We start from the raw sequence: 20,905 nt of genomic DNA on the forward strand, positions 1-20,905 counted from the left end.
ATATTATATGATTTCAGTATTATATTATATAATATATATGATTTTAGTATTATATTATATATATGATTTTGGTATTATATTATATATATGATTTTGGCATTATATATGATTTCAGTATTATATTATATAATATATATGATTTTAGTATTATATTATATATATTATTTTGGTATTATATATTATATTTATATGAATATATTTATATTTATTATATTTATATTCTATAGTTCTATAATACTCTATAGCTATTTTGTACTATTTCTCTGTGCCCCACCCCCCACTCTCCCATGCTAGCTGGCTAAGCAATTCATCCTTCTCATCTGCTCTGGTGTGACACTGGGCCAGAGACTTGGGTTCAATCCACAGGTTTCTGCCTCATAGCTGTTCAGAACAGCCTATCTTTATGCTGATCTCTGCTGAATCATCACAGCATGCAAGACTTCCATGCTAAGGGTGGAGGTTACGTCAGTGGCATGACTGGCACTGGCCATGGCCATTGGAGGGATCAACACACAAGACCAAGTCACTGGACAATTAATAGTAATTTCTTACCGACATGACCTCTGTAAAAATAGCTCTATAAGGCGGCCACTCACAAGGCTAGTGCTCTTTGGTTGCTAACCGGAGTCCAGCTTTATTATGAGACTGGCCCTCTCTCAATAAACCTATTTCTTTTTTTGGCTTGGAGACTGTTTTACTTTTGGCATCTTTACTAATAAATTTTCGCCACAAGACCCTAGGGACTTCTGGCTAAGTTGGCTACCTAAACAAAGAGAGATCACATAACTTCCACATACTGACTCTGCCACATCAAATAATGAACAAGAAATTGGATGAGAACCTATGGTAAGTGGCCTCTTCTGCCCCTGACCTATTCCCAGAAGCCCATAGGCAATAACTAGGAAAAGAGGCTGCTAAGCAAAGTCAACACCAGTCAAAATAAAAAATAAAAAAGCTGGTAACCTTCTCTGTAACCAGAGATAGGCTGGGGACATATGCAGCATTCAAGGCTTGAAGATATCAGAAGAGGAAATAACCAGTGCAGCCTGGCAGTGACCAGGATAGGGGCTCTGCTTTGTGATGCCAGAGAAACATCCAACACTCTGAACTTCAAAAGATCCAAAGGGGCCAACCCTGGGAGGTGGAACTCAAGACAGGAACTCAAGTGGTTCAGGGTAAGATAAAGCCAAGTTGACCAGCCCACCCAAAAGTAAAGCAAGGATAGATGCTGGCCCTGGCACAAAGCTCTAATTCAGGAACTAAACCTGGAAAGATTAAAAAGCCAAGGAAGACTATGCTGACTGGGCTCACTTTAAGTTAATGATGTATGATCCCAACTGCACCCTCATTTCAGCAAAGCCGTCCTTTTTATTTTTTTGTACCTTCCTATGTTCTCTGCCACTCCCCACCATAGTTTTCCTTAAACCTTTTCAACCCTTCTCAAACCTCTCATGACTATCCCTACCCCAGTCCTTTCAGCATAGAACCTTAAGAGCTCCCTCTTCTCCCCTCCTGGTTACCTTGAATCAGTCAGATGTCTTCAACTCCTAGTTCTTCCATCATATTTGTCTCAAATGAAGAGAAGGCAAACTTCTCTAGATGTAAAAGTGATCCCCTTCCATCCCATATTTTCTAGCAGATTGTACCCTCTATCATCCTCACTTTCTTACTAATCTCCAGTCTCTCTCCTTGTTTCTTTGCCTGTTACTGCTTTCATGTAGGCCCATGTCTTTTCCATCTCAGAAAACCATCACTTGATCCATCCATACCCATTGGCTATCTCAGTTCCTTGAGAAGGCCATCTATAATAAGTGCTTCCACTTCCTTAAATCTCTGAAATCTAGCTGCTTCATCATTCAATTGAAGTTGTTCTCTCCAAAGTTACCAATGATCACATTGCCAATTCTAATTGTCTTCTCTCAATCCTCATCCTTCTTGACTTCTCTGTAGACTTTCACACACTTGATTCCCCTCTTCTCCTTGACCCTCTCTCTTCTAGGTTTCTGTGATTCCTCTCTTTCCTGGTTCTCATCCCATGTCTGATTACTTCTCAGTCTCCTTTGCTATTATCTCCATCCAGACCATGCTCACACTGTCAGGGTTCCCCCAGGGCTCTGTCGTGGGGGCTCTTCTTTTCTCTTGTTATTCTATTTCACTTGAAGATCTCATCAGTTCTCATAGATTCAATTGTCATCTCTATGTAGATGATGCTTTTTAAATTTCTATATTGTTCATTTTCATAACTGAGTAATCTCATAAAACCAAAACCCCAAAATATAAACCCAAATAAACAATTGAAAAAACATCTGCTTTCATATGCATTCTGATTCCAATAGTTCTTTCTGTGCAGGTGGATAGCATTCTTTGTTATAAATCCCTCAGAATTGTCCTGGAACGTTGTATTGCCAATAATAGTTGAGACTATCACCATTGATCATTCCACAATATTGCTGCTTATGTAGATAGTTCTTAAATCTGCTTTTCCAGCTCTCACCTCTCTCCTGTCTCAAACTAGATGTCCTATAGACATTTTAAATTCAACATGTCTGAAGCTGAACTCTTCTTTCCCTCTCTTCCCTATTACTGTCCAGGGTACCACCATCTTCCTAGTCATCCAGGCTCACAACTTGATTCCTCCCTTCCTTTTACCTTCTGCTCCCACATCCAATCTCTTGCCAAGAAGACACCTTCTTCTCTCCTCCCAAACTGCTACCACTCTGGTACACAAGCCTTTATCACTTCACACTCGGGCTAATGCTATAACTTTCTGCCCAGTCTCCCTGTCTCAAGTTTTTCCCCATTTCAGTCCATCTTCCACTCAGCTGTTTGCATATTGTCTCCCCAACTACTACGTGAGTTCCTTGAGAACAAGAACTAATTTTCCTTTCTTTGTAACCACATTACATAGCACAATACCTGGCACATAGTAAGCACTTCACAAATAATTGCTGAATTGACAGTATAGAGCTCCTTTCTTTTGCCCTAAAAGAAGAAGACAGCCAAAATCTTACAAGAGGTGAAAGGTAAGGAAGGCTTTCAGAGGACTGTGGGGCTTCCCTGAAGTGGCAAGTGTGATTGGGGTGGGGAGGGTTGGGGAACACATTGGGGCAAGGAGAAAGAAACAGAGAGAGAAAAGAAAAGAAGAGAGAGAAGAAAAAAGAGACTCATTACTCAGAGTGTCACCCTTGCTGCTATGGTCTCTACTATTGAACAAGTGAGAAGGAAAGGTAAAAAAAAAAAAAAAAAGCTTTCTAGAAAACAAGTGCTGTCCTAGTAGCTAGTTAGTATTCTCTGCCTGCCATGAACCAAAATGATGAAACTTCCACCCTCCTATCTTCTACTTTGCACTGGCTCTTTTCCATTTTTTTGTTCCTTTTAAATAGTCTGTTTACTTGTCTGCTCTCAAAAAGAAACTGGCTTCTCGGAAGCGTTGTTCTGTGCATGTCCTTTGGGGATTAAAGGAAGCAGTAGAGAGAGAAGCTGGGGGCATTCTGATCATTTTCCTTCACCCAGGAAGGCAGCAGAGGAGCCCCAGAAGGGCTTTTGCTTCTGGCACTAAACACCCACTACAAGGGCACTGGATATGTTCCATCCCAAGGATGATGCACATCCATCAAACTGAGCCAAGGGACCTCAGGCAGGGTTCAGGGAGGACAGAAACCTCTTGTGAAGCAGAGGGCAAAGGTTCCCTTGATCTTGATTCTGAGGGTGAATATAGACAGGAAAAGCAGATTCTTCTGACATTTGGGATTTTAAGCAGAAGTCAGAAAAGTTGCCATAGAGATGACTGGCTTGAGGCAGCTAAGCATTGGCAGAGACATCACTTTTTGATTCTTCAATATTGACTCTTCCCATTATTAGGAAGCATAAGTCACACAGAATTGGATTGTTCTCCCACTAACAGAGAATGTGGGCTGCGTTTAAACTGTCATGATGAAAGTTGGTTTTACTGTACTAATAATGAGGTATTGCCATGGTAATCCTGCTTGAAAAGGAACCACGACTTAGCTTAGACATTTGTAGGTGTATGAGGCATATTACAAAACATCCTTTTTAGAAAAAATGAAAATATTAATAAATAAAGAATGTTTCTCTCTAAAGCTCTCTCCATATTCGTGAGGAAAATGCCTTGTAAAGGTGGGTGATCGGTTGAGGATGAAAAGGCTTTTTTTCTTAGGGAAATGGACTAAGGTTGGACACCATCCTTTCAACAAAGAGAAACTCCTGTCTTTTTCATGCCATTGCCTTCCTCACTCCAGAAGGGACCAGGTTCTTGACCCATCTAAGAGCAGTCTCTTCTTTGTTCATCTCCTTGAAGCAACTGGCTAGAGATATGGCCTACCCTTTACCATTTTGATTTTCTTTTTTACTCCTTTGCCTTCTGTTTTAGGATCAATACTAAGCATTGATTCCAAGGCAGAAAAGTGGAAAGGGCAAGGCAAAAGGGAGTTAAGTGACTTGCCTGGGATCACATAGCTAGGAAGTATCTGAAGTCAGATTTGAACCCAGGTCCTCTAGAAACCAGGCCTGGAGTTGTAGCCACTGATTCCCTACACTGACGATTAAGCTAGCCATAGAAGAGTGGAGACCCTTTTGTTTACTCTGGAGGAAAGTGAAAGGAGTAGGATTGTTGCTCAACTATGCTTGACTGTTAACACAAACTGAACTGATCCAAGGTCAATTTGGAACTGTGCCCAAAGGGCTACAAAACTGTGCATACCCTTTGATCCTGTAATACCATTACTAAGTCTGTATTCCAAAGAGATAATAAAAAAGGGAAAACACCTACTTGTACAAAAATATTTATAGCAGCTCTATCTGTGGTGGTGATGAATTGGAAATAGGAGATGCCCATTGATTGAGGAATGACTGAACAAATAAGGTATATGTTGGTAATGGAATACTATTGTGCTATAAGAAATGATAAGCAGGATATATTCAGAAAAAGCTGGGAAAACCTACATGAACTGATGCAGAGTAATATTAACAGAACCAGAACATTATTCACAGTAACAGCAATATCATAACTTGGCTGTTCTCAGCAATGTAATGATCTGGGCAAATTCAGAAGAATTTATGACAAAAAATGCTAACCACCTCCAGAGAAAGAACTGTTGTTAGAGTTGAATACAGATCAAAGCATACTATCTTTCATATCAGCTTATTTACAGTTTATTTGGGGGGGGGTTTGGTTTTGTATGTGAAGATGGGATTAACTCTCCCCTGCCTATTTTTAGATTTAATCACCAGAAATGTATATACCCCACTTATTTTTAAGTATAGGGAGGTCTGTGACCCATGTAGGTGACAGTGGGTAACAAGGGGCAGGCCTAAGCAAAGCTTTAGCTGTAATTGGTCCACGTAAAGTGGAAGAAAGGCACAGGAAGTGACGAAAGGAATGGTCTTTAAAAGTGGCAAGAACTTCCTGTAAGGAGGTCTTTTGCTTTCAACTTGACCCTGGAGGAGCTCTGGTTGAGGACCTAAGACTGCTTTTCTATTTTCCCTTAGAACTACCACCTGGGTGAATGAAAAAGGCTGGCTCCTTTCCCTGGCTTGTTCTGGAGATACTAGCCCCCAGAGAGTCCCCTCATCTTGGAGGAGGCCTCCTGACTAAAAACTCTTGTTAAATTTACCTCTGGGCGTCCTTTGCTGGGGCCTCTTAAGCCCCGCCTGGTTCAGACCAGGCCAGAGTAAATATATCTACTCTCTCTGATTTTCTTACTTTCACTTTCTCCTTTTGTAAATAAACTACCATAAAAAGTCATTTGGAATTGAGTCATAATTCCTGGCAACCACATTCTTATATCCTTTAATATTTTACCCTTTACATTCATGAATGTGCTCTTACAACAATGATCAATATGGAAGTGTTTTGCATGATAATGCATGTATGGGCCAAATCAAATTATCTTCTCTGAGTTGGGGAGAGGGGAGGAAATCAAAGGAGAGAGACAGTTTGGACCTTATAATTTTGGAAAATGTATGTTGAAAATTATTATTATATGTAATTTAAAAAATAAAATATCTTTGAATTTAAAAAATTAACACAAACTGCATTGTACATATTGTTCAATATTCCTATAACTATTACCTTGAATTGTCTTTAGGAAATCATGTCAAAGGACTTCAGAGACTGGTATTTGGATATCTTCCTCTCAGCTAGAAATGATGTGATTAAATTGCTTTTGGCAGATGAGTGTAAAAACATGGAGAATAGTACTAATATTTTTTCCTTTGACATCACCACATGAGGAATTTTGACCAAAGTCAGAATGCTCCCCTAAGTAGGACAATACCACTTAGTTTATCTCAGAGAGCTGGCCACCAATCCCTGCTTCCCCTTGACTTTTAGGCTTGGTACCTTCATCAATAGTTGACCCCAGGAGCCAGAACCTGATACAGAGGACTGTTGGTCTCTGGGGCTGGAGAGTACCTACAATACCACCCTTTTAGGTTAGTAGATGACCTTTTTCTGGGCTTGGATTTCCTATGTAGCAGAGCAGTTATTTTACTGTGATCTACTGAAAGCCTGCCTTTGACACAAGCTTGTGCCCTGATGATAAACTGGAGTGTCTAGGAAAGGGCAACCAAGAATGGCACATCTTATATTCTAGTCTACAGCTCACACATCCTTTTACAAAAATGGCAGTACTTGCCTGATGTTCCTCCTCTCTATGCCAACAATCCTTACCCTCTTCTTTGGGGAATTCAATATTCACATTCAAATGTCCTAGCTTCTTAGTTCATCAAAAGTCAACTCTCATTACCTTCAACTCCATTTCAGCTCAGCTGCCCACAGGGATGGTTTACATGGAAAGGGAGTAAATGAACACAAGATTTAGAGAGGAATTACTTCTGTTCTGCTTGGTCCCAGAAGGTGGAACCAGGAGCCAAAGGCCGACGTCAGAGAGAGCCAGACTTGAGCATGAAACAAAGAAAAATCTCCTAACAAGAAGATGCAGAACTTGTGTGGTTATATTGTAGGGGGAATCTTATTCCATCCCTGCCCCACATTTCAAATAGTTTCTAGGGATCGCTCTAGGGGAAATTGCTGGTTTAGCCTCAGTTGGAGAGGTGGGGATGGGATGGGAGATGGACAAGCAAATGGAGAGCAGCCTAAATGTTTTTCTCAGCCCTAAGAAAGCAGTGGGAAGGGCTGCCCCCTGAGAGAGGGCTCTGGCTAGTTCAAGCTCAAAAAGAGGAAGGGCCAGTTGGACTGGGATTGGCTGAGACTGAGGAGAGGACTTTGGGGAGCTGAGAGAGACAGTGAAACATGGCTACAAAAAAGCTGGACACGGCTTAACTAGTCCAAGGTTATTCAGGCCTTGGTGCTATCTTTAGAAGAGAATCATATTTCCTAAAGAAAGAGATAGTGGATAATAGGATAATGATGCTGAAGATAGACAAATAGAGAGATAAATACGTAGCTAGGAAAACAGGTAAATAGATACAGACAGATACAGAGACAAAAAGATACCTATATAGAGAGACCAAAAGACAGACAGATAGATAGATAGATAGATAGATAGATAGATAGATAGACAGACAGACAGACGGATAGATGGATAGATAGATAGATAGATAGATAGATAGATAGATAGATAGATAGATAAAAAGAAAGATGGATGGATAGGTAGATAGAATTTATATAGCATCTACTATATGCCAGGCATTGTGCAAATAGTTTCATGATTATTATCTCATTTGATCCTCACAACCACCCTAGGAAGCTCCTGATATTATTGCTATTTTACAGCTGACAAAACTAAGCCAAAGATTAATTGACTTATTCACAGCTAATAAGGGTCTGAAGCTATATTTGAACTCGGGTCTTCCTGAACCTGGGCCCAGAGTTCTATCCACTGGCCTACCTAACTGCTATCAGCTTTCAGTGGAAAATGGATGAAGGTGATAGAGGCTCCCCTGCAACTCCTGGGATGAAGAGAAGGAACTTTGTCTTTTTTTTTTTTTTTTTAACTCTTAGCTTCTGCTTTAGAATCAATACAAAGCATTGGTTCCAAGGCAGAAGTGTGGTAAGGACTAGGCAATGGGGGTTAAGTCACATAGCTAGGGAGTGTCTGAGGCCAAATTTGAATCCAGGACCTTCCATCTCTAAGTCTAGCTGTCAATCCGCTGAGTCACCTAGTTGCCCCCAGAGCTTTGTCTTTTCAAATAGAAAAAATATGAAACTTCTCATGGTTCCCCCAAAGGCTCACTAGTGTCTGCCCACCTGTCCTGATGGCAGATACATGAGGTCTCCAACTGGATATTCCATCTCCTGCCTTCTTGTATTCACTTCTCACTATGCTTCAAATAAATTGCGGCCTCCTCTCTCACTTTCAGAATCTTTCCCTTCCCTCATGGCTCAAATCAAAGGTCATTTCTTCCATTCTCTCCCACCTCAAATTTTCCTAGAGCTCCTTGTCTGAGATGTCCTCCTATCTGCTCCCTCCCCTCCACCCCCGCCCCATTCTATCATGTACCATACTATTTTATCTGTGTTTTTCCCTGTCCTCTTCCCATACACATTGTCAACTAAAGTCTTTGCCTTTGTTTCTCTGAGGCCTTACACTATACTTTTCTTGTTGTAAGATGCTTATAAATGCTTAATAAATATTTGTTAAACAATTGCATTTTTTGAAATTTTCAGACCTCATCAAACCTGTTCTTTGCTGTCACACATCCTAGTCTATATGATTTGACTGAATATACAATTACTAATCTCTATTATTGTGCTATAAAAAATGACCAAGGGGATAGTTTTGATTTTGAAACAATTTAGGAAGACTTGTATAAACTGAGGCATGGTAAGGTGAGCAGAAACAAGAGTACAGTTTATACAACACTATGCTGTAAAGATCTGAGAATTCTGAGCAAAGCAATGACCATCCCTGATTCCAAAGGACTCATGATAAAACATGCTGTCCACTTCCTACAGGAAAGGGGACAGACTCAAGGTACTGAATGAGGCCCCTGGATAGTTGGCCAATGAGGGAATTTGTTTTACTTGGCTCTGTATATTTGTTACAACGTTTTTTGCATTTTTTGTTGTTTTTTTCCTGATTGGGGGTGAAATGAGATGAAGAGAAAATGGTTGTTCCAATATAGAATTATGGTTCGTGTGATAATACATGTATAACACAGATTATACATATATAATATTATCTCCAGGAGGGGGGAAAGAAGGGAGAGAGGGGGACAAATTGGATCTTATAACTTCATAAAATGAATGTGGAATCACCAGCATTCAGCCTGTGGCTGGCACCAACCAACTGGACATGTTGTTTGCTGTGCAAATGCACAGTGGTGGTTTCTACAAGCCTGCGTACCTCATCCAAAAGCTATCCAATGCAAGGAGGCATTTGGAGAATGTGATTTGCATCTCTGCCATCCTGGAGAAGAATTGCTCTGGCCTGAACTGCCAGGAACAACACTGTGAACAAAGTTTGTCCATAGATTCACACTCTCTGATGACCTACAGCACGGGTCACATTAGTTTTGTGTGTCCTCGCTTCTATTGGAACGTGTGCTGTACATGTAATGGTGAGTTTTATTTATGTCCCTTGGGGGATAAATTTTTTTATATTAAAAAAATCCCCCCAAAAAAGCAGGTGGAAAATTGTTATTATATATAATTGTGAAAACAAAATATCTTTAAAAATAAGAAAATGGTCATTCATTTAAGAAAAACAATTCTGATCCAACCATTTCGGATGACAATTTGGAACTATGCCCAAAGGACACTAAAAGAATGCCTACCCTTTGATCCAGCCATACCATTGCTGGGTTTATAACCCAAAGAGATCATGATCATAAGGAAAAAGACTTGTACAAAAATATTTATAGCCGCGCTCTTTGTGGTAGCAAAAAAAAAAAAATGGAAAATGAGGGGATGCCCTTTGGTTGGGGAATGGCTGAATAAATTGTTGGCATCTGTTGGTGATGGAATACTATTGTGCTAAAAGGAATAATAAACTGGAGGAATTCCATGTGAACTGGAATGACCTCCAGGAATTAATGCAGAGTGAAAGAAGCAGAACCAGGAGAACATTGTACACAGAGATGGATACACTGTGGCACAATTGAATGTAATGAACTTCTCTACTAGCAGCAATGCAATGACCTAGGACAATTCTGAGGGACTTATGAGAAAAAAACGCTATCCACATCCAGAGGAAGAACTGTGGGAGTAGAAACACAGAAGAAAAACAACTGCTTGATCACATGGGTTGATGGGAATGTGATTGGGGATGTAGACTCTAACTGATCACCCTTGTGCAAATATTAATAATATGGAAATAGGTCTTGATCAATGACACATGTAAAACCCAGTGGAATTGCGGGTTGGCTATGGGAGGGGTTAGGAGGAGGGGAGGGAAAGAACATGAATCATGGAACCATGGAAAAATTCTCTTAATTAATCAATAAAAAAAATTCAAAAAATGAAAATGACAAAAACAAAATTCTTAAGAAGTTACTTTAGCTTTTTCCTCATCTTAATATGAGGCTCCTAGCTCCTTTATGCCTTACTTGAAGACTCTTTTGTGAACTCACTGCCCTCTAGGGGCTAGAAGCATTCCTGATGCCATCTTTAGTTGAAGGTGAATGATTCTTTCCCTCCTGTTGGACTTAAGGCATTCTGAATGACCCGGGGTAAAGACTGGGGTTCTCTTTCCATTTCTGTAGCTACCATAAGGGAAAAACATCTAGAGTAGAAGTCAGGAACCCTGGATTGGAGTTAGAGACCTGGTTCAAATTCCAATCTTTGTTTATGTCCTGGTAGTATTTGATATCTATGAGACCTCGGACAAGCCACTTTATCTCTCTCAGCCTTGGTTTCCTCACCTATAAAATAGGGATGTTGGATTCAATGACCTCTAAAGTCTCTTCCAGCTCTACATCTAGGATCCTATGACTGTATAAATCTAATCTGAACTGAACAAGAGATGGTAAAAATTATCCTTAAGGTAATTGATCCTGGCCCTCTCAATTCTTAATGCACTTACAGTACAACAGGTTTTAGAATATAATTATTCCCTAATTCATTACAATTCAAAAATAAGCTTTAAGTGCCAACATTCTTTAATTCATAAATTCATTCTATAAATATTTGTTAAGCCCCTATCATGTTCAAGGCACCCGACTAGTCTTTGAGGAGGTAAGGACAAAACAAAAAATGATCCATTTCCTCAAGAAGCTTACATTTTGGGGCAGTTAGATAGCACAGGGGATAGAACACCAGGCCTGGAGTCTCAAGGACATGGCCTCAGACATTTCCTAGCTGGATGACCCTGGGCAAGTCACTTAATCCAATTGCTTAGCCTTTGCCACTCTTCTGCCTTAGAATTAATACTAAGACAAAAGATATAGATTTTAAAAAATAAAAAGAAGCTTATATTCTATTAGGTGCAAGATGAAAAAAGATGTCTCTCCCCTCCAAGAGAGCATCCTTTGCCTCAAAGGCTGCTAGAATGAAAACTCCCTAAGTTCAGAACAACACTGAATTTAACAGAGCATTTGGAGTCCAGTTTGGGCCTGAGGAGGTAACATCTTCAGCATGTGAGATGGCCTCTGGAAACAGAAGGGCTGTCATTGCCTCCTGAAAAAATCCATCTGCTCTTCCCTCAAATCTCAAAGGAGGAAGAGAAAATTCCCTGACGAGGAGCAAAAAGTGAGCAAATATTTGAAGGTTTGAACTGAATATCGAAATACCTTTATAGCAGCACAGGCATTCAGGTTTTGTTTTTGGTTTTTTTAGACCCTTGGTTAAAGCCATGGTTCCAAGGCAAAAGAGTGGTAAAAGCTAAGCAATGAGGTTTAGGTGACTTGCCCAGGATTACCCAGCTAGGAGGTGTCTGGGCCAAGATTTGAACCCATTCTCTAGGCCAGGCTCTCACTCCACTGAGCCACCTAGCTGCCCCCAGGCATTCATTCTATTTCAGTTCCAGATCTGAGTGGGGAGAGCAGGGGCAAAGAGCCTGGACTTGAAGGCATCTAGGGAACCACAGCTAGTGTTCTGAGAGCTACAACCTCCTCTCCCTTTGGTGGCTTTCCCCTGGGACCATCAGAGGCACTCCTTGGAAGGGGTCTGAGTTACTGGGAGGCTGCTAACTTTTCAGTCAAGAGCAGGGATGCCAGCTGACGCCTGCTTGCCTGCCTTTCTTCTCTTGCTATCCGAGAAGGTGCATGTGAAATCCGTAGTTTTCCTGTTCTTTAGAGAATGTTCACAGATTCTGCTTCTTTGGCATTCATGTCAGCTATGTTTGGCCAACCATAATTGTTTCTTATTTTTGTATTAAAGAGATGTGAAGGGAAAACTAGAAATAAGGGGCAGGAAGGACTGAAATGGCACCAAATACATCCTACCTCAGGAGTCTGGAGTTATGAGATAGAGTTGTACTGCTTTTTTTTTTTTTTTTAAAGCCCTGACCTTCCACCTTGGAATCAATACTCTATACTGGTTCCAAGGCAGAAGAGCGGTAAGGGCTAGGCAATGGGAGTCAAGTGACTTGCCCAGGGTCACACAGCTGGGAAGTGTCTGGGGTCAAATTTGAACCCAGGACCTCCCATCTCTAGGCCTGGATCTCAATCCGCTGAGCCACCCAGCTGCCACCTTAATGATTGTATTTTATAAACTTTCCAAAAGCACCATACTGAGTATGTGGTCTTTTTTCTCTTAGGCTGAAACTGATGGCTTAAAAAAAGCAGTTGGGCAGCCTGATTTGGGGGAGAAAAGATTGTGTTTGGTCTTATGGGAGTCACAGTTGTCTTTTCCATTGTCTGCCTTAATCCATCCGCAAAGAAATCCCTCTATCAGGGTGGAACCAAGAGAGGCAACTACAAAGCGGGCCAGATGTGGTGGGAGGAGAAAGAGGATGACAGGGCCACCCTGGCAGGGTCCATATTCCAAGGGTTGAGGATAAGGAGGGAGAGAGTATTCTTCCCTTTTCTGTATCAGCTCAATAGCTGAACCCTTTTCTACGGTCAACCAAATAAACTTTCAAACCCTCAAAGATACAATAATACTCAGGGTCACAAAGTGTCTGAGTATTTCTATTTCTAATGGGCAAAGCATAACCAGACCACAAACAGAATAAAGGAGTCAGAAGTGGCAGCTGGGTGGCTCAGTGGATTGAGAGTCAAATCTAGAGGTTCTAGGTTTAAATGTGGCTTCAGACATTTCCTAGCTGTGTGACCCTAGACGAGTCACTTAACCCCCATTGCCCAGCCCTTACTGCTCTTCTGCCTTGGGACCAATACACTGTATTGATTCTAAGACAGAAGCTAAGGATTAGAAAAGAAAAAGAATAAAGGAGTCAAATTCCTAAAAGTGAAATTAGTACCCCGTCTCTCCAGAGGGAGAATTCCAGAAAGATTCTAGTCCAAGGCCTCCTTTTGATAATCTGCCCTATCAGTTTGTATTGTTTTAGTTTCTAAATGTATCATAAATATAGTAAAGTACTTTGCAAACCTTAAAGATTATATATAAGTCAGCTATTATTATTTTTTAAAACACTTACCTTTCATCTTGGAGTCAATACTGTGTATTGGTTCTAAGGCAGAAAAGTGGTAAGGACTAGGCAATGGAGGTTAAGTGACTTACCCAGGGTCACACAGCTAGGAAGTGTCTGAGGTCAGATTTGAACCCAGGACCTCCTGTCTCTGGGCTTATAAATCAGCTATTATTATTATTATTATTTTTATTATACAACTACATTACAAGGCACTTCAGTCTTGACTTGTCCTGAACACATAGGGCATACTCCACAAATATTTTATGGATTGATTTTCCGGGCACCATTTTGAATGATAGATGGCAAAAGTGTAGACTTCTGTAGCCACCCCCTCAGTCTCAATTCCCCCAAGTCCTTGAGCATTAGAAGATCTTGACTGCTCCCACATCTAGGCTTTGAAATGAGCACTGAGTTTTCTGCCCCTATTCTTGAGCCTTTGTCACAATTTAATCACCTTGGACTTTGGTGCAAGGCTTAGAAACCACCACTGTTGAGATAACTGGCCTGAAACCCTGGTCTTGCAGCATTTGAATTCCATTTTATCCTTTTGGTTTATCAGTTCTGGTTTGGTTTATCTATTCTGGAAAATCACTGGTTTGGGGGCAGTTAGGTGCACAGTGGATAAAGCACTAATCCTGGAGTCAGGAAGATCCGAGTTCAAATCTGAACTCAGGTACTTCCCTAGCTGTGAGACCCTGGGCAAACCACTTAATCCCAATTTGCCTATCTCTTGTCCTTCTGTCTTAGAGTTGTTACTAGGACAGGAGGGTTTAAAAACCTTCTGAATCCAGGCCCAGCACTCTCTTTGTGGAGCCCACTTAGTGCTTCCACTAAAACAGAATCGGTTGCCCTGTACGTCCTGCTGTTGTGCCTCCCCTCGGTTTGGCCCCTGGGATCCTGGGAGCACTATGTAGGGGGGAGGAGGCCGGAGCCGGAGGCCCCTGTCCACTTACGTCTCGATGGCTTGCTGGAATTTCCCGACTCTTGCAAAGACCCTGCCAATGTTATCCAGGGCTCGAGATTTGGCATCGGCCAAGTCACTGTGGGGAAGGAGTTGGAAATGCTGCTTACTTCAACTGAGAAATGAAACTTTTCTAAACCAGCCCCTGGCTATGGATTGCTCATCCCGTCTCTTTCCATTCTCTTTCCTGCCAGCCTAGAGGATAGGATCATACACCCAGAGCTGGGAGGGATCTCTGAAGTGTGCTAGTCCAACTGTCTCATTTTCCAGATGAGGAAAAAGAGGCCCAAGGAAACTGGGTGATTTGCCTAAGGCCACACAGGTAATAAATGCAAGAGGTAGGATTTGAACCTAGGTCCTCCAATTCCAGAGCCAGAGTTTGTACTTTCTTTTTTTCCCCCCTCTTTCTCTATCTCTGTCTCTTTCTCCCTCACTGGAATTCCATCTTAGATTCAATACTATTTATTGGTTCCAAGGCAGAAGAGCAGTAAGGGCTGGGCAATGGGGGTTAAGTGACTTGCCCAGGGTCATACAGCTAGGGAAGTATCTGAGGCTAGATCTGAACCCGGGCCTTCCCCTCTCTAGGCCTGGCTCTTAATCCACTGAGTCACCCAGCTAATCCCCAGAGTTCTTTCCATTGTACCATGTTGCCTCCTACCTTGTCTAGAATAGATAAATATTATCTTGTTCCCGGATTACAGCAGCCAGTCCCCTAAAAATGGTCTCCTTGCCTCCAGTGTCTTTTCTTCCTAAACCACTGACTCTACCAGGCTGAACTTTTAAACTCATTTGTTGCATTTCCCTCTTGCTCAAAACCAGTCGCTCCCTATTTCTTTCTGGAGGAAGCTCGGATTTATCAGAATGGCTTCCAGGGCACTCCACAATTTGGTTGTATTCTTCTTATACAACCCTATTGATTAAACAGCATATATGCATTGCCCAGGACTGTACTGGGCACTGTGAGAATATGCAAGTAAGAGGCATGATTTCTAAACTGAAGCAGCTCACGACCTTGTCAGGGAGGCAAAGACAATATTACAAAATGATGAGAAACATTAAATTAATTTATCAAGTGCTAAATTACGAGGTCTTCCTCTGATAGCTTCTTACGGTTGAGAGATATTTCTTGGGTTCTTCTCATCCCAGGACAGACATCTCAAATGCTGGCACGTCCCACCAATCCAGAAGGGCTTTGATTATTGGCCATGGAATAGATTATCATGTATCTCTTTGGAGATTCTGAAGTTAATTGGGTGATAGAAATAATAAGGAAGAGGTTGGACAGGGAGGGAGGAAAAGTAATCAGGGAAGATTGATGGAGAACTTGGGACTTGAGCCAGACCTCCAAAGATGGGAGAGACAATCAGGGGTAGAAGGTGAGAAAGAGAATGTTTCAGGCAAGGGGATATGACATAAGGAAAGGCAGGGAGGGGACAAAGAGCATGGTATGGTCACAGGACAGACAGGAAGGAAGGATACTGCCTTGGTGAGAATGGAAGGGTAGTGATGAGCAGCACAAGAAGAAGCAATAAGTTCCTTATACAAGGCATGATTATGGAGTATTTAAAAGACAGGCAGAATAGTTGGAATTTGAGGCAAAAAGTTCCAGGGAAATGATCAAATGTGATCAACTTTGCTACTAACAGCTATACAATGATCCAGGACAATTTTGAGGGATTTACGACAAAGAAAGCCGTCCACCTCCAGAGAGAGAACTGTTGAGGTAGAAATGCAGATGAAAACATTTGACTTATCACTTATTTATTTGGGTATATGTTTGGGCGGGTTGGTTTTATAAGATTATTCACTTACAAAAATGAGTAATATGGAAATATGTTTTGTGTGATAATACATGTATAACCCAGATTAAATTGCTTGTCAGCTCTGAGGGGAGGGAAGAAGGGACGGAGGGAGACAATATGGATCATACATGACTTTAGAAAACTTATGTGGAATACATAGTATTGGTTCCAAGGCAGAAGGTAAGGTAAGGGAAAGAAAGAAAGAAAGAAAGAAAGAAAGAAAGAAAGGAAGGAAGGAAGGAAGGAAGGAAGGAAGGAAGGAAGGAAGGAAGGAAGGAAGGAAGGAAGAGAGAAAGAGAGAAGGAGAGAAGGAGAGAAAGAGAGAAAGAGAGAGAGAGAGAGAGAGAGAGAGAAAGAGAGGAAGAGAGAAAACAACTTAATAAAGAAAAAATAGTTTCTGGGAACCACTGAAATTTTTTCAGCAAAGGAATAACATGAAAACAGTCTGAGGAAAACCATTCTGGTAGGGACAGGAATAAGCGTTTATAGAATGCCTACTATGTGCTATCCTGCCTGGATCATTGCCTTGACAAAGTGGAGGGGCTTACGGAGCTCACTGCAACTATGAGCTATGGACATGTCACAGTGGAAAGTGCAAAAGGCAATCTATTGGAGAAGAAAATAGCAAACCATTCTAGGACCATTTCCAAAAAAAGTCTCAAGGACTAAAAGGGTCTGGCAAGCTATGGTCAGTCCATGGGGTCATGAAGAATTGGCACAATTGAACAACTATGTGCCAGGCACAGCGCTAGGCACTTTTTGCAAATAATCTCATTTGACCTCCATAACAACCCTGCAATTTGATGCTGTTATTATCCTCATTTTACCATTGAGGAAACCGAGGCACACGGAAGTGAAGTGTCTTGTCCAGGGTCACTTAGCTACCAAGTATCTGAATCCAGACTTGAACCTCAGCATCTCCTGACTCCAAACCCAGCTCTTCATCCACTGGGCCAAAGTGGTAGTGACATACAGGATGGATTGGAATGAATGCAAAGAGAATGAAATGGGGGTGAAAGAGTATCAGAGTGATAGTGTCAAAGTCTCTCTTCTGTCCCTGCTCTGATAGATAAGGGCTGGTTTGCCTGCAGTCCAGGTCTAAGGCCTGGGCCATAACAGGTGGTTGGTGGTTAACACTGAAAGGAGGGCACCCTGGCCATAGAGACAAGTTGGGAAGCTGCCTGAAATCAGGAGCCAGTGCACTGGCAGAGACGGAGCCCAAAGCTGTACAGGACCTGACTGCTGTGGTTCAGACACTTCTCCAGCAGATACAAGACAAGTTTCAGACTATCAGGGCACCAGACGATTACCGATGATATGAGCAGTCGCATCAACGATCTGGAGAAAAGCATCACTGGCGTTATGACCCAAGCAGGGGTGGATGAAATAGAAGGGAAAAACAAAATACCTGCTACTCGTAATAGTTAAAAGTTTTGTTAATCCTTTAGAGTGAGTTCAAAAATGTTTTTTACAAGCCAAGAGGTAAAGGAACAGCTCTTCTCAACTAACTACTGTGTGTCAACTTTTTTTTATTACTCAAATATGATGTTTAGTTAAGTTTCAAGGTGACTTCTTTTTTTTTTATTTCTTTTGTGTGGTAATTTCAAATATATGACATGAAATATATAAATGATAGAGTAAACTGAAATTCTGAGTACTCTTGGCTAAAGTTTTCAAAATTTTAGTGCATCTTTTGTCAAATTATTTATCATTCCTTTTGTCATTTCAGTTTAATAACAAATTGCTATGAGTTTTTTAAAGAAATATATTCATTTTTTTCAATTGTTATCAGGCTATCTTTGTGAACTAAAGCACCCTAGAATCTATGGTTTGTAATTCTCAGCACAAAACTAATTTTGTACTAATAACAAGTAAGTGGCATATTGACCACATTATTTTAAAGCGGGCAAAAGAATTTGAGCATTTTTATATTTGGATGTCTTTCATTGCTATGCTTCCATGATCAAGAACTATATCTATGAATCTACTATTAAAAATTCTAGAAAGAAGGTGAAATTGATTGACAGTAACTATTGCCACTTTTTTTTTAATACAGTAGAGCATTTGCTTAACAATAATATCTCTCTATTCCTCTCAAATGACCAGGATAGAAAAATAACCTAAATGACATATTACATTCACTGATTGGAATTTTGTGTGGTGTAACACTTCAATCATTAGTTATATCAAAAATGCTCACTCTTAAGACCCTGAGGGGGGTTTTAAAACCCACTTCCTACTTAACTCCACTACTGATTTTTAAAAGCATTTGTCAGTTAGAAGAAAAAGCAAGTGGCCATTGTGAATCTTTGCTTACTGACTAATGAATGCCCTTATCATAAGCTTGAATTTTTTAAAGAAAAATCATGAGTTATTATTGGTTATCCCTTTCCCTAACTAAATGCTTGCAGAGTAACAGTTTTACAATAGATTATAGATGGGAAGGAAAATACCAAACTTTCATTTTTTCATGACATATTTTCATCATAACATTATGCCACTCTTTTAATAAAGACATTAGGGACACAAATTGGATACCTAGATGTCTCATCAAATTTCTCTTGTGTTAAAATAAATTATAGACAAGATAAAACTGAAGGATAATATAGAAGCAGAGGGATCCATTTCCCCCAGAAATGAACATTTAAATGAATGTTTTGTGACTGTAGGAGAAATTTTCTGTACCACTAAACAGTTTATTGTATTGTTATACAGAATAAAGCTATGAAAGCATTTTAAAATACTAAAAGAAGATACAATGACTGAGGAGAGAGCCATGGAATGGCAAGGCCAAGAGCACAGAACAAGTCTGGAATGGGAACAGCAACATTTTTTTTTAATAGCCCTTACCTTCCATCTTAGAATTAATACAATGTATTGGTTCCAAGGCAGAAGAGTGGTAAGGGGTAAGCAATGGGGGTTAAGTAATTTGTCCAGGATCACATAGCTAGAAAGTGTCTGAGGCCACTGTTGAACCCAGGACCTCCTGTCTCTGGACCTGGCTCTCAATTCACTGAGCCACCTAGCTGCCCCAACAAGCAGCATTTTTTAAAAAGTAAGATTAAATTCTGAGAGAAAAGCAGCAATTCCAGAAGGAAGAGAAGACTGCAGAGCAAGACTGGTATGAGAAATGGGGAACCAGAAGAAAGCCATGTGTCTGTATAAGAAGCTTGGTCAGTTACAGGAGAAGCAGTTTCCTCTATCTGATGAGGAATTCTAAGAACTTCTTAGAACTTAGAACTCTTAGCCTGACTTCCTTTTTATGGAGAGCTGGGGCCTATTGGCCAAGCATAGCTCCTTATCTTAGGAGAGATATCCTGTTGATTAATTCATATATAAGAATAAGTGATAAATAGTAAATTAATAGAATAATTGGTTTAATAAAAATTCCACCTTTGTGACAAAATGTCCAAATCCCTACTAATATGAGAAATGTAAATTAAAATAACCATGAGGCTTCACCTCATACCTGCCCTATTGGATGACAAAAGAAAAACAAAAACGGTGAATGTTGGAGGGACTCTAAGAAGACAGGCCCACTAATACACTATTGACAGAGCTTGAAACTGGTCTGGAAAATAATCAATCAAGAAATGTTTCTTAAGTGTCAACTGAATTTGGAATTATATTAGAAAGGTCACTAAATCTCACATATCCTTTGAATAGGCATAAATCCTGTGGAGATCAAAGACAGAGGGAATGGTTCCATAACATACAAAAATATTAATAGCAATACTATCTTAGTAGCAAGACTGGAAGGAAAGTAGATGGCAATGGACTGGGAAAAGCCTGAACAAATATGAATGCAATGGGATGTTATCGTATTTTAAGGAAAAAAATGAGTATAAAGAATTCAGAGAAACTTGGTAAGAAGCAAGAAATGATTCAGAGAAGAAAATAGCAAGAAGAGTTGAATTTTTCCTGACAACTCCTCTACACAGAAGATAGAGTGCTAAACAAGAAATCCAAGAAAAGTTACAGCAAATCATTTTCCCAGCCCAGTTGACACAGGGAGACAGAGAACTCTCTGGACATTGGAGAGGGCAGTCAATCCAGGAACAGTTATGTGAAGAATTCCAACAAAGAAGAAGCTGTGCATTAGAGCAAAAGGAGACACCAGATCCAACACAGAAGGGCCCAATATTCTGTAGGATGCAGGAAAAGGTGCCTCCAAACATTTCTATTATTTACTACCCAGTTCCAGATCACAGATCCAGGACAGATTGAAGACCAGAGCTGCACCTGGGGGAGTTCTAAGGTGAAGACCAGTCCCAGGGCCCTAGACTATCTATGTGTTGAACAAGGAATAAGGTCAGAAGCAAGCAATATCTATAGGTTTTGACCAGGCATGGAGCAGGGCCTCAGTATGAAATCCCAGAAGACAAAGGAAAATATAAAGTTCTGCTGCTCTGAAACAATAGAGCTTTCCAGCAAGTAGAGAATAGCTAAGTCCAGGAGCAGTCACTGAACTCCATACAAGAGTAAGTCTACAAGTGTTTTGCTTAGACACAAATCCAGGCCAAGAACTTGGAGAATCCAGACAAGGGGAGCAGCAATCACTTTCCCTGAATCAGAACACTTTGGGAGCATTGAAATCTTGCCTAAACTGACCCTAAACTCTTGAAACA

At 40.7% G+C, this 20,905-nt stretch overlaps 1 protein-coding gene and 1 pseudogene across 1 annotated transcript in view; one reads left to right on the plus strand and one right to left on the minus strand.

Moving 5' to 3' along the window:
- The window catches only part of ODAD4 (outer dynein arm docking complex subunit 4), a 56,624-nt gene that overhangs the window by 24,156 nt on the left and 11,563 nt on the right, over positions 1-20,905 (minus strand). Inside the window, exon 8 of the mRNA XM_044675089.1 lies at positions 14,468-14,554. Coding sequence (XP_044531024.1) covers positions 14,468-14,554 — 87 coding nt within the window. The remainder of the gene's footprint in view (positions 1-14,467; positions 14,555-20,905) is intronic.
- Positions 16,842-17,705, plus strand: LOC123244554 (annotated as a pseudogene).

The sequence above is a fragment of the Gracilinanus agilis genome, chromosome 4 (assembly GCF_016433145.1).
Source record: "Gracilinanus agilis isolate LMUSP501 chromosome 4, AgileGrace, whole genome shotgun sequence".
In the NCBI taxonomy this organism is placed as follows: Eukaryota; Metazoa; Chordata; class Mammalia; order Didelphimorphia; family Didelphidae; genus Gracilinanus; species Gracilinanus agilis.